General features: G+C 57.8%; 2 protein-coding genes across 10 annotated transcripts in view; one reads left to right on the forward strand and one right to left on the reverse strand.

Moving 5' to 3' along the window:
• Window positions 1-8,042, forward strand: part of RAPGEF1 (Rap guanine nucleotide exchange factor 1) — an 89,380-nt gene extending 81,338 nt beyond the window's left edge. For all 9 annotated transcript variants that reach the window (XM_074608194.1, XM_074608192.1, XM_074608189.1 and 6 more), the window contains 9 exons: window positions 555-647; window positions 1,020-1,205; window positions 1,362-1,446; window positions 1,675-1,769; window positions 2,177-2,255; window positions 2,398-2,499; window positions 2,941-3,038; window positions 4,068-4,196; window positions 4,793-8,042. In XM_074608194.1, coding sequence (XP_074464295.1) covers window positions 555-647; window positions 1,020-1,205; window positions 1,362-1,446; window positions 1,675-1,769; window positions 2,177-2,255; window positions 2,398-2,499; window positions 2,941-3,038; window positions 4,068-4,196; window positions 4,793-4,943 — 1,018 coding nt within the window. In that variant the 3' untranslated portion in view covers window positions 4,944-8,042. The remainder of the gene's footprint in view (window positions 1-554; window positions 648-1,019; window positions 1,206-1,361; window positions 1,447-1,674; window positions 1,770-2,176; window positions 2,256-2,397; window positions 2,500-2,940; window positions 3,039-4,067; window positions 4,197-4,792) is intronic.
• An 890-nt stretch (window positions 8,043-8,932) lies between these two features.
• Window positions 8,933-10,851, reverse strand: PRRT1B (proline rich transmembrane protein 1B). Its single transcript, XM_074608641.1, has 4 exons — window positions 10,666-10,851; window positions 10,150-10,459; window positions 9,857-9,997; window positions 8,933-9,756 (listed from the first exon to the last, which is right to left on the reverse strand). Exons 2-4 carry the CDS (start codon window positions 10,444-10,446, stop codon window positions 9,610-9,612), a joined length of 585 nt encoding a protein of 194 aa, XP_074464742.1. The 5' UTR covers window positions 10,447-10,459; window positions 10,666-10,851; the 3' UTR covers window positions 8,933-9,609.
• Between the last annotated feature and the right edge of the window lie 531 nt (window positions 10,852-11,382).

An 11,382-nucleotide genomic window follows, 5' to 3' on the forward strand; every position in this document is an offset into this window, starting at 1 on the left:
GCCAAGGACACAGCAGATCTCACTGCGGAGCGGTTGTCACTGAAAATAGTGGCTGGGGCATTGCTGCAGGCCCTCGTCAATACTCGACTTACTGATAACCTTTTTCTCTTTCCCTTTGTCCACCTGGCAGAAGCTTTTTTCAACCTGTGCCGTCTCCCCTGCCACCGTTCTCCTGGCAGCAAATTGGGCAGTGAGGAAGGTAGAGGTGACATCTGAGATCTGTTGAGACCAGGTGTCACAGACCAGTGGGGGAGATGACAGTAGAGGAGTGCAGCTCATTAAATTCCGCCTGAGAGAGAACAGTTTCAGGGTACACCTGCTCCTGTAGCATCAGATCTGCGAGGTGTAAGCACCTCCTCACACCCCTGCTACCTGCAGCTGGCAGCAGCTTAATACCACGTTAATTAGAGATATATCGGTGTCCCTTATCTCCTGGAAACTGAACACCAGTTTCAGTCGAGACAGAACAGTGCGTCTAATGTTCCTCAAGACAGCTGCTAGTTGCGCTGACGCTGGTCTGACCACACTAAGTTGATTCTTTAATTTGCAACCACATATGAGAAGTTTTGCCACTTCCCAGACACGTTTAAGAAACGAGTCAGTAAGAACACCTTCTTCGTGCTGGTGCGAGTGGTGGATGAGCTGTGGTGAGTTGCCTTCCTTGTTACGGGATGGGAGACGTGGGGTCAGTAACAGTACAGAGGTCTGGCAGTTATGAAGATTTGTTGTTTAATCCTCATCTATGATGACGGCTGAAATCCTCTACCCTGACAAGGGAGACGCCAATAGTGCTGAACCCTCTTGTTCAGCAGGTTCCCAGTGTGTCCTGTCTCTGTCAGTGATTTTAAAATAATTAGTCAAAGGGGCATCTCTCAGAAGAAAAGAGGTGGCAAGGGGAGGAATTTCAGTGACTCAGTTCTGCTCGTGGGAAAGAGCAACACGACTGGGTACAGATACAGAGTCTCTAGCTCGGCGGCGTAGCTTTGATGCCTTCCCTGGGTTTTCCATCTTTCCCTCAGCTTAGTGGAGTTAACGGAGGAAATTCTCAAGCTGCTGATGGACCTGGTCTTCCGACTGGTCTGCAATGGGGAGCTGAGCCTCGCCAGAGTGTTGCGCAAGAATATCCTTGATAAAGTGGATCAGAAGAAAATGTTGAGCTACGCCAATTCCATCAAACCTCTTGCAGCCCGTGGGGTGGCAGCCAGGTGAGGAAAGATGCACATAACCGTATCTTGGTCCTTCTGAGAGATGGGGCATCCCTTTCTTGTGGACACAAGAGCTTTTTCAGTCCAAAATATAAGAAAGGCAAGACAACAGGTCACATTTTCTTAGCCTTTACGCTTCATCCCTGTTTCCTACAGGCCAGGGACCCTGCATGATTTCCACAGTCATGAAATAGCCGAGCAGCTGACCCTCCTAGATGCCGAACTCTTCTATAAAATTGAGGTACAGAGACGAGGATGGGGTAAGGGCGGGGGGGGTATTTTAACATGTACCCTCTGCAATCTCTGGTGTTCCCTGTCGGTTCTTCAAGCACATCTTGGCTTGTAGAGACAGCTGAACTTGTGTCAGCAAACGGCTGTGACCACAGACTGCGACTGGGAATCTTGAGGGAGAAATCCTATTTTCATGTGTGGCATTTTCCCACCCCCTTCTCCTCTTCTTCCTCGGCAGATCCCAGAAGTTTTGCTTTGGGCAAAGGAGCAAAATGAAGAGAAGAGCCCCAACCTGACACAGTTCACAGAGCACTTTAATAACATGTCCTACTGGTAAGGAGCAACAGTGGCACTGAAGTGTGCGCTGGTTCCCATGTTACAAACAGGATGATGTATGTTTTTGGCCAGGTAGTAGGTGCAGGGCACTTACTAAAGAGCCCAGAGCAGAAAAGAAAGAAAATACTTGGAGGGTGCCGTAACCCGGAGGAATTATTGTCAGTACCGTTGGGGCCTTCAGACAAACTTCCCCTTGCACTCTGTGAAGGGTTATTGTGGTCATCCTTGGAATTATTCTTTGTTGTGAATTAGAGTGCTCCATTTAAGTTGGAAGCATCATGAACTTTTTGGTATTGTTGATTCATCCCTACTAGTTAGCAGTTTTGTCAATGAAACAACAAGAAAACTGAGATCTGCTTAAGTGGATTTATCTTTCTTGGGTTTTTTTCTGTCTCTTCTTCCAGGGTCCGTTCAATAATTATGCTACAAGAGAAAGCCCAAGACCGAGAGAGGCTGCTCCTTAAATTCATAAAGATTATGAAGGTATCAGCTTGGCTCTTGCTGTGAATCACACACACTGCTCCTTAAAGGAGAGCGGAGCCGGACCTTCTGGTTGGTAGAGCTGTTTGATGCTAGAAAGCTTTTCAGATCTCTAGAGTAACTGCTATATTCTCCCTCTTCACAGCACTTAAGAAAGCTGAATAATTTTAATTCCTATCTGGCCATTCTTTCTGCACTGGATTCTGCACCCATCCGAAGGCTGGAGTGGCAGAAACAAACCTCAGAGGTGAGGGAGGGGCAGCGAGAGCTGTCATCTTCAGGGGAAAAGGATGACCGTGGTTACGGGATGAACCAGCTGGGTGGATTTAACAGCTCAGCAACGCCCCAGGGTGGAGGGCTGGTGGAGAGCTGCTCCCCAATGGGTAAAGTGCCACAGCGCTGGAAGCCTGCAGCACAGCTGGGCGTTCTGACAGCTGAGGGGTGCCAGCGCAGTCACGGGGGACCCCGCCGCCTCCTCTTCCTCCTCCTCCTCCCTGCAAGTTAAAGGCTTGGTGAGGCCGAAGGCAGCGGGGCTCTGTGTATACGCCCTCGGGGTCAGGCTGAGTAAATCAGTTGGAGGCGTTTGCAGCACGGCATTAACTCCCTGGCCGGCATCGCACTCTGAGGAGATGTTACCAGCAAAGCAGGTTTGCAGCAGTGGTGCCACCGTGGGCTTTGTGTTCCGCAGGGCCTGGCTGAGTACTGCACACTGATCGACAGCTCCTCCTCCTTCCGCGCCTACCGAGCAGCGCTGGCTGATGTGGAGCCCCCCTGCATACCTTACCTGTGAGTTGGTAGTTTCTTTCCTCTGCCCTTACTTCTGCACATTCAAAAGGTTCCTTCAAGGATTTCTCAGCGGCTTCTGCTCAGCTCAGCACTTGCCTGTTGCCCTACATGAAGCGGCGATGTGCCACGCCAGCCCAGCCTCTCTGGAGCAGTTTGTCCTGTGGCAGAGGAAAGCAGGGTGGCGGCTTTTTGTGAAGAAAGCTTCTGTGAATTGGCTCTGGCAAAGGAAAGGGCAAGTGCCTGGATCTTTAGGGTGGTTTTTTTTAGCTTCTTAAATAGAGTTTTTGGGGGGAGACAAGTTTTCCAATGGATCACACAACTTCCAGCTGCCGCTTGCTCCTCTGCAGCAGCTCTGGTTCTGCTGACTGCAAGAGCCGGTAAATGAGGAGCCTGCCTTGTCAAACGTGCTGCGTCATTCTGTTTCTAGACGAAAGGTTGAAGCCCTTACCCTTCTCTGTGAGGGCCTTCTGGTCTAGATATCAGATTTGCTCTGGATTTTCACCAGTAAAACTTCTGGTCTTGCTTTCTTCCATGGAAAGAGTTCCGTAGGAGGAGGTTGCGTGGGCACAAGGCATCCCCTCTGGCGGGGCTGCAGCAGGAGAGTGCAGAGACAAGGCTGAGCGGGGGGGCAGCGGGAGGAAGGGAGCGCAGACCCCCTTGCTGGCAAAACCTCCACATGAGGGAAACCCTCGTGTATAAAATGGGAAGGAAGGTTTAACGCCTAGCAGGCACTTCACTTTGCGACCTTCTTCCAGCCTGGGCCTCCTTCCCATGGAGGGTAAAAGAGCAACCTCATTGCCCTTGGTGTGACCGTGAGTCCCTTGCTCAGAGGTCTCCCAGCTGTGCATGGTGGCCACCTGGCACCTGAACACCACTGGATCTGCTCCGGGGGAGACGTTCCCCTCTGGTTTAAAGTTGCAATGCTGATGCTGGCAGCAGCAGGAGGCCATTAGGTTGCCTGTGGCTGCCCCTGTGTGACTGACCTCTGTACTGTTTGCCTGCTCCCTGCTACCCCTTCCTCTCTTTCAGAGGCCTGATTCTGCAGGACCTGACCTTTGTTCATCTGGGAAACCCTGATTACATCGACAGCAAAGTGAACTTTTCCAAGCGCTGGCAGCAGTTTAACATCCTGGACAGCATGAGGTGCTTCCAACAAGTGTAAGTGCAGCAGCAGGGGGGTCAGAGCTGGCTTCGAGGCACCACAGTGGGGACTTGGGGGGGGGTCGTGGCTGGGGCAGGGACGCCCCTGTGGAAGGGGAAGGAGTCTAAGGTCAAAACAGCATGATGGAGATGCAAGGAGACGTGGCAACAACAGGGCTCTGGTCACAGTCCCCTTCCCTCTCTCTGTTAGATATGACTGAAAGTTGTGAAAGCATTTTTCCTATAGTAGTTTTGAGATCTGTGCAGTGAAGTTTTCCCACTGCTCTCTTTCAGACAACAGCTTTTCCTCCAGGTCTTGCTGTTGCTGGTTTCTAGCTTCTCTAGGTCATGGAGGGGTTTCTTCAACATACAACAGCAGATCTAACAGCTGATTTCACTGTGATAGGGTCTTTTTCTTCCCCCAGTTCAGCGACGGGCATGATGTTTTTTCCCCTTTTTGGTGTCACACCACAGTCACGAGTAGTGGGCTCAGGTAAATGCAGCCCCCACAGCGCTGGGTGTCCCTTAGAGCAGGGCGGGGGTGGCTCGAAGTTGGGAGAGGGAAGCCCCAGGTGGCCCCTTGTTTAACGGCTGCCTGCTCTTTGGTTTTCCAGACATTACGACATCAAAAGAAATGACGACATAGTGTCATTCTTCAACGATTTCAGCGACCACCTGGCTGAGGAGGCCTTGTGGGAACTGTCCCTCAAAATCAAACCTCGGAACATTACGAGGCGGAAAACAGACCGAGAAGAGAAAACCTAGGAGGAGGGGTTGTGCGAGCAAGGGGAATTGCTCCGCAGACGCACCGAGGGCAGCTATGAGACTGGAGTTCAATGTTTGTACCTGTTACTGGATGACGCACCCTCCCTCCCAGCTGGCAGCCATCCCTGGGTGCGCGAATGTCGGGCTGTCGCGGCAGGCGAGAAGTGATGGTGCGCGTCGGCCGCGAAGGGCAGAGATCAGCCGGTGCTCACTGCACTCGCCCTCCTCCTCCTCCCGTCCCTCTGTGCCATGAATCAGCTTTAAACCCGGGGAGAGAGCTTTGTGGAAGGAGGGTCCCGTGCGAGCGTGTTACTGGTTTGCTGGCCGATTCCATCCGGGAATACCCGGCTTTTTGTTTTCGTCCACAAAGGAGGGTCGGCAAGAGCTCAGCACCCTCGAACTTGTCTCCGGAGCGGTGTTCAGCAGGCAGCAGCCCTGGAAGCCGAGGGTTTGAGCCTCCCCTGCAATGCCACCTTGAAACGTGTTCATCCCTAGGAGAGGATGGAGGAGTCTCCCGCTGCCTGCCGGAGGAGCTTTCGGAGAGCTGCTTGTGTTTACAGGGGTCTTCGGTTTACCCCAGATCTCTCGCGCCTCCTCCACAGGAGGAAGGCACCGGTCGTAGATATGGAAAAGGCACTGAAAATGTGGGCAGGGACCCGCCATCTCCAGTCATCGTATCCCCCTCCTCCTCTCAGATCTCGTTATTTAAGCAACGGTAATCCCTCCAAACCCTGGAAACATTGACTACCCGAGGTACCGCGGTTCGCTTGGCCCGTGAACCCGTATCTTTTAGCGATGGTACTAGCTTTTGCACAGGAAATGCTGTAGTATACGAGACTGTAAATATTAGTGTTTAGAATCCATTGGAGATTTTTTTGATGCATGTCTGAATACCGATGGGTTTATAGGAAAAAAAAAAAAAAAAGAAAAGTGCAAAATAGTATGTATAAAATTCACAACCAGTGATGATGTTCCAAGTGCTGGAAGAAAGGAGGCTCGGGGTGGCCGCGTGGGTGCTGGCTGCGGAGCGGGTGCAGGAGCCGGGTGAAGGAGCCAGCGGGTCCCTTTCTGGGGCTGGAGACGGGCACCGGGAAGGAGCCCTGTGCCCAGCCGAGCCGCCCTGTCCCCTCCGCCCCGCTCCGCTCTGCTCTCACTGGTGCCAAATGGTTTTTTCGGGGGGTTCCCGTCCGGCTGCCCCTTGGTGCTGTGCTTTGTGATCCGCGCTTTGGCAGGAGCCCCGGCAGCTCCCCGTCCCGCCGTGCTGGAGCCAGCAGGGCAGGGGCAGCCCGGCGTGGAAGAGCGAGGGGGGTCCTCATTTCCCACACAGGCAGCGTTAACCCCAGTCCGTTCGGTGTGCCTTATTCCCTCTCCGTGTCCCTCCTGCCGCCTCCTCCCCAGTTCGGCCCCAGTCGGACCATTTCACAGCCCTCCCCTCTGTCCTCGCCCCATGGTTTACGGCATGGATCGTGGGTTTGAGTGTACGCTGTAGGTTTTAGCAGCCTGTGAGGCCTTTCTCAGCACTGTGTCGCGTGGTCACAGGTTTTTACAGAGCTCTAACAAAATCCTGCGGTTTTAGGGCAGCAGCCTGCAAGGAACACAGCCGGGGTGTTTCGCAGAGCATCCTTAACTTATTTCTCAATAGCAGCTCCGTGTTTGCTAAAGCCGCTGTTTATTCTGGGTGAATCAGAGTTGCCAGCACTTCCTTCTCCAGATTGCAAAGCCTTTGCCGGCTGTGGGCAGACGCAGCCCTGCCTGGCGGGCGGCCGGAGGGAGCGACAGCGGCGTTGCCCCGGTCGCAGGATTATACCCAGCTCGATTGTTTTCCTGCAGATTTAGGCACAGGACTCGCACAGCGGCCAAACGCTGAAGCGCAGAGAGACCCCCCTGCCCGCGAGGGCGTCTTCTGGGGAAGGCGAGCGTGCGGTCCCGCACCGCTCCGTGGTGTGCAACCCCAGAGCAGCAGAGCGGGGATCTTCCTGTGCCGAAATGCAGCGTCCGAGCCAGAACTCTTCAAAACAGGTTTATTTTTGTGGCACGAAGAGCATTGGAGCCGTGTGTTGTGTCTGGCCAAGGCTTTGCAATCCCCAAAGGTTTCCCAGCCTTCCACGCAGGAAGTAATGCTTGTGTTTTCCTTTGTAAATAAGATTTTTTTTAAAAACCTAACCCAATATGACAAGACTATGAAAAGGCAAATACAGGCGGTGTCCAGCACAGGCTTCCCCCCGCCGGCTCCGAGCAGCTCCCTCGGTGCTGGGCCGTGCCCTCGGCTCTTTCTAGGAGTGCCGTGTGCTGGTGGCACTGAAACCCCGGCCCGTGGCCCCGCTTGCCCCGTGCGGGGGCCATGGGGGTGCAGCGCTCGTGGGGCTGGATGCCACGGGGGCCAGGGGGGTGCGCCTTGTCCCAGCCCTGCCGGGGGGCTCGCCCCCCCTCTCCCTGGTCCAGTTCTTGCCTGCGCTTGGAACCACGAGCCCTCTTACCGACAAAGGGGGGTCTCGCTCTCCCTCAGCCCCCCCGAGCCGGCGGCTCGGCCCGTGGCGTGGGGACGGGAGGGCTGCGCGGCCGCAGCACCTCGTCCAGCGCGGTGGGGCCGAGCCCCCCGGCTCCCCCCCTTCTCCCCATTGCTCTGCCATCATCCCCAGCCGAGCGGGGTGTCCCAGCCACGGCTCCTGGCCCGTGTCCCTACCTTGGCCGGGCTTGCAGGGCTGGAGGGGCCCTAACGAAGGTTGCCCTCCCCCAGAGCAGCTTCAGGTTTGCTGACCAGAGACCCCCCCTCCAGGAGCAGCACCCCTGGGGAGCAGAAGCCCCGAACAGCAGCCCTTGGCAAGACCGGCCCTGAGCGTGCTCCCATGTCTTGCAGGCAGCATCCCTGAGGCCGTCACCTCCCTTTTTGGGGGGAGAGAGGGGTCTCGATCCCCTCCGCGCGTGGGGCAGAAGCGATGCCCCCGGTCACCAGCCCCCTGCCCCGCTCCCAGGCCTCCCCCCCAGCCGTGCGGTTGTGTTACGTATTTACCACTAACCCGGTCCTGATGGTGGCATCTTCCTGCGAACATTTCAGACCTGTAACTTTTATATTAAAGACAAATAAACACCAATAACAAACCCGCCTGATCATCCTGTTTACAGTGCATGCAGCAGTCTGTGGATTAAAGTGACAATCGAATCCGCTTCTGGCGCTGGTGTGGCCTCGTGTTTTCTCATGTGCCCCTCGGGGTTTTCCTCTGCCCGTGGCCCTTCTCCCTTTTATTTTTCCCCTATAAACCTCTTCCTCGCCTCCCAGCGAGATGGTCTCGCCCCAGTACAAGCCCTGCACTGGCCGGGGGGAGGGATGCCTGCTCCTGTCACCTTCCTCCGGGCACCGCGTCCCCCATCTCGGGGGGCTTCCCCTCCCCAAAGCCCACATTGGCAGGCTCGTGCCCGGCCACAGCCCAGCCCGTGCAGCGGCCGAGGGCTGGGTGGCCAAGGGCTATAAATAGCCCCTGCGGTGGCCTGGGCGGCTGAGCACGCTCCTGCACTATTTCAGTCCTGGACGGGGTTCAAAATTCCTCTGGAAATAATCGGCGTGGGCCAGCTCCGGAGGAGGATGCCCAGACACGGACCGAGCACACGCTCCCTCGCTGGGGCTGCACCGCGGCGCCGCGTCCCCCCGCCCCGGCGTTGTGGGGTGTCACAGCCCCCTGGGAGGCCGACAGGAGGGCAGTCCTCACACGGGGCACATCCGCATCCCCGCTCGGCTCAGAGACCCGGGGGCTCGTCCTCCCCTTCCCCGCAGCAGCTCAGTGGGGCACCCCCATTCCTGGGGCCGCTGCCTCCCCTTCGGCTGCGGGCTCCCCTTCCCCAGGGTCTCCTGGAGCCCTGGCACCTGCCTGCTGGGGCGGGAAACCCTGATTTGACCGATTCTAGGAGAACTTGCCCTGAATTGTGTGGTGGACAAAAGCCACGTGGGGGCGGGGTTTGGAAGAAGGTCTTTGGTGTGCACAGAAAACAGGAGCTTTGGCTACGCCTGTATTTTATTTCAATCTGGAAGCAGCAAGAAGGTGGCGATACAGCATGTGTGTGTATTTGTGTGTGCAAAATTACCGTAGAAGCTAAATGAGTGGTTTTATATTTTCTCACATTATTTATTACTGGCAAGGGCGTCTTGCAGGCCTGGAGCTCTGCACGCCTCGGCCTCCCCGTTCTGCCTCGGGCGCTTGCTCCGTCTCCAGCCCCGACTGCAGGATGCTCCCCCTGCGACACCGTCCCCTTTGCAGTGACAGTTCGTGCCAACGGGATTCAACACCCCGCAGCAGAGCCGGGTGCCGTACGTGGTGCTGCTGCTCCCACGCGGCTCCATGTCCAGAGCCGGCTCCAGCAGGGCACGGGACCGGCACCACCATCGCTTCGGTTTGGGTTCATCCTGCCCGTGCTGTGGTTCGTGGGGCTGAGAGCCGGTGGGCAAAGGCACGTACGGCTCTGGAGCGATTCCTCATCCCGCCAGGAAGGACGGATGCTGCCCCTCAGCCCCGAGAACACTTCGTGGTCATCCATCAATAACACTTCATGGTCACCTGTTTCCCGCAGCAGCCCCGGTGATGCCACATGGGGGCTGCAGCCTGCCCATGTCCCCCTGGCCGTGGTGAGCCACCAGGAGCCCCCGGCACCGTGTCCCTGGGGCTGGGAGTCCCTGTCATAGGTACAGGGCCACCAGGACATAGATGACCCAGCTGATGGAGGCAAACAACCCGAAGAGGAGGCTGAAGAGCACCAGTGACTGGGCCTTTTTGGATGACACGTTTGCCTGGGCCATGTCCCCGCGGCCGATCGCAGCCCGGGTCTGGCGCGGGGGGAGAAGGGGAGAGGTTAGAGGAGACCCGCGGCACCGGGAGGGGGGGTCGAGGTGGGTTCGGTGTGAATCAGGACCGCACCGTCCCTACCTCGTAGGAGTAGACGAGGGCGATGACGCCGGTCAGGAGGCAGCAGAAGATGGTCACCAGCACCGACTCCACCATGTAGTCCTTGGGCAGGGGCTGCCCGTGGCCGGCGGGCGATGGCCCCGTGCTCGGTTGCCCGTCGTACTGCGACACGGAGCGGGGGTTAGAGCTGCACAACCCCCGCCGTGTGTCCCCCAGGGCTGTGGTGCTCCAGCATCGCTCGAGGCGCTGCTTGGGACGCCACGAACCCGGGGTTGGGGGGATGACGGGTGACCCGTCGGGGTGGGGGTACGTACGGTGGTGTAGGGCAGGGGTGCGGGCGGGACGCCGGGGGGCGGGAAGGGCCCCGGCCCCGGCCCCGGCTGGTAGACGACGGGCACTTGCTGGGAGAAGCCGGCCGGGAACGGCGGGTAGAGGAGGTGAACGCTCTTGGGGTCCGGGGGCGAGTAGGGCGGCGGGTCCCCCTCGAAGGCCGCGTTGGTGACCGCCGCCACCACCACGAGCCCGTCCCCGCGCTGCCGGGGGGTCCCGGCCGCGGGCAGCCCCCGCTCCGCCCCCTGGGCTGCGGGCCCGGCCGCTGCGTGTCCCGCCATCCCGCGGAGCGGCCTGCGGGGACAGGGAGGCGCTGGGCTGCCCCGTGTCCCCCCCCGGCGGCGGCGCGGGCCCGGGCCCAACCGGCCCCGAGCGACCCCCGTAATTCGGGCCGAGTTCGGGGCTGGGACGGGCCCTCCCCGCCACCACCTTTACCCCCCTCCCTCCCGCCGCGGGACCGCCGAGCCCCCCCCAGCGCCACCCCCCGTGTCCCCACTCACGTCGGTGCCGGGGGTCCCCCCCGCCGGTGTCTCGGGGCTCCCCCCGCTGCGGCCCCGCCGCGGCCCCGGAGCGCGGCGCCGGCGGCGGGTTAATGATTGACCGGGCGCTGTTTGCCCAGGGCCCGGCCGGGCGGGGGCCGCTCCCGGCGGGGGGACTCGGGGGGGACGGGGACCGGGGGTGTCACCGGGACCCCGCGGGGCCACCGCGGGCGGGGGCGGTGTCCGGCGCCGCGTGCGTCGTGCTGCAGCCTCCAGAAGCGGCGCGCGGCTCCGGTGCGCGTTTACACGTGGTTAAACGTATTTTTGTGTGTGTGGCGTTAGGCTTTATTGTAAAGTATCGTGTTTACATGTAGAAAGCGCCGTCTATGTATTCTGTCCTCACCTATCGATATACAAAAAGTGGGTTAAAATGTATCATCGTAGCTGTATCTATTAATGTTTAATGTGTGTGTGCATATTGGGACAGATGATCCTTGTGGTCCCTTCCAACCTGGCATTCGACGATTCTCTTATTATATAGAGATAGATATTTAAAGATATCCCCATACACATAGTGTGTGTGCCCACTCTATATATGTCTTATACGTGTTTCTGTTTATATGTCCTTATCTGCTGTGCGTTCATGTTTCTTCACATACATATTTCTGCACAGACACGTATTCGCACACCCCGACGCGCGCCCACACGTTGGCAGCCGTACGTCCACGGGCACAGCCG

Source organism: Larus michahellis, chromosome 15 (assembly GCF_964199755.1).
Source record: "Larus michahellis chromosome 15, bLarMic1.1, whole genome shotgun sequence".
Lineage (NCBI taxonomy): Eukaryota > Metazoa > Chordata > Aves > Charadriiformes > Laridae > Larus > Larus michahellis.

Excerpts from the sequence above, each read along its gene's own strand:
- PRRT1B (XM_074608641.1), bottom strand. The coding sequence starts at position 10,446 with ATGGCGGGACACGCAGCGGCCGGGCCCGCAGCCCAGGGGGCGGAGCGG. Across the intron at positions 9,998-10,149 it reads CACCCCTGCCCTACACCACC|TACGACGGGCAACCGAGCAC; the intron begins GTACGTACCCCC and ends TCCGTGTCGCAG. Across the intron at positions 9,757-9,856 it reads CCCTCGTCTACTCCTACGAG|ACCCGGGCTGCGATCGGCCG; the intron begins GTAGGGACGGTG and ends CCCCCGCGCCAG.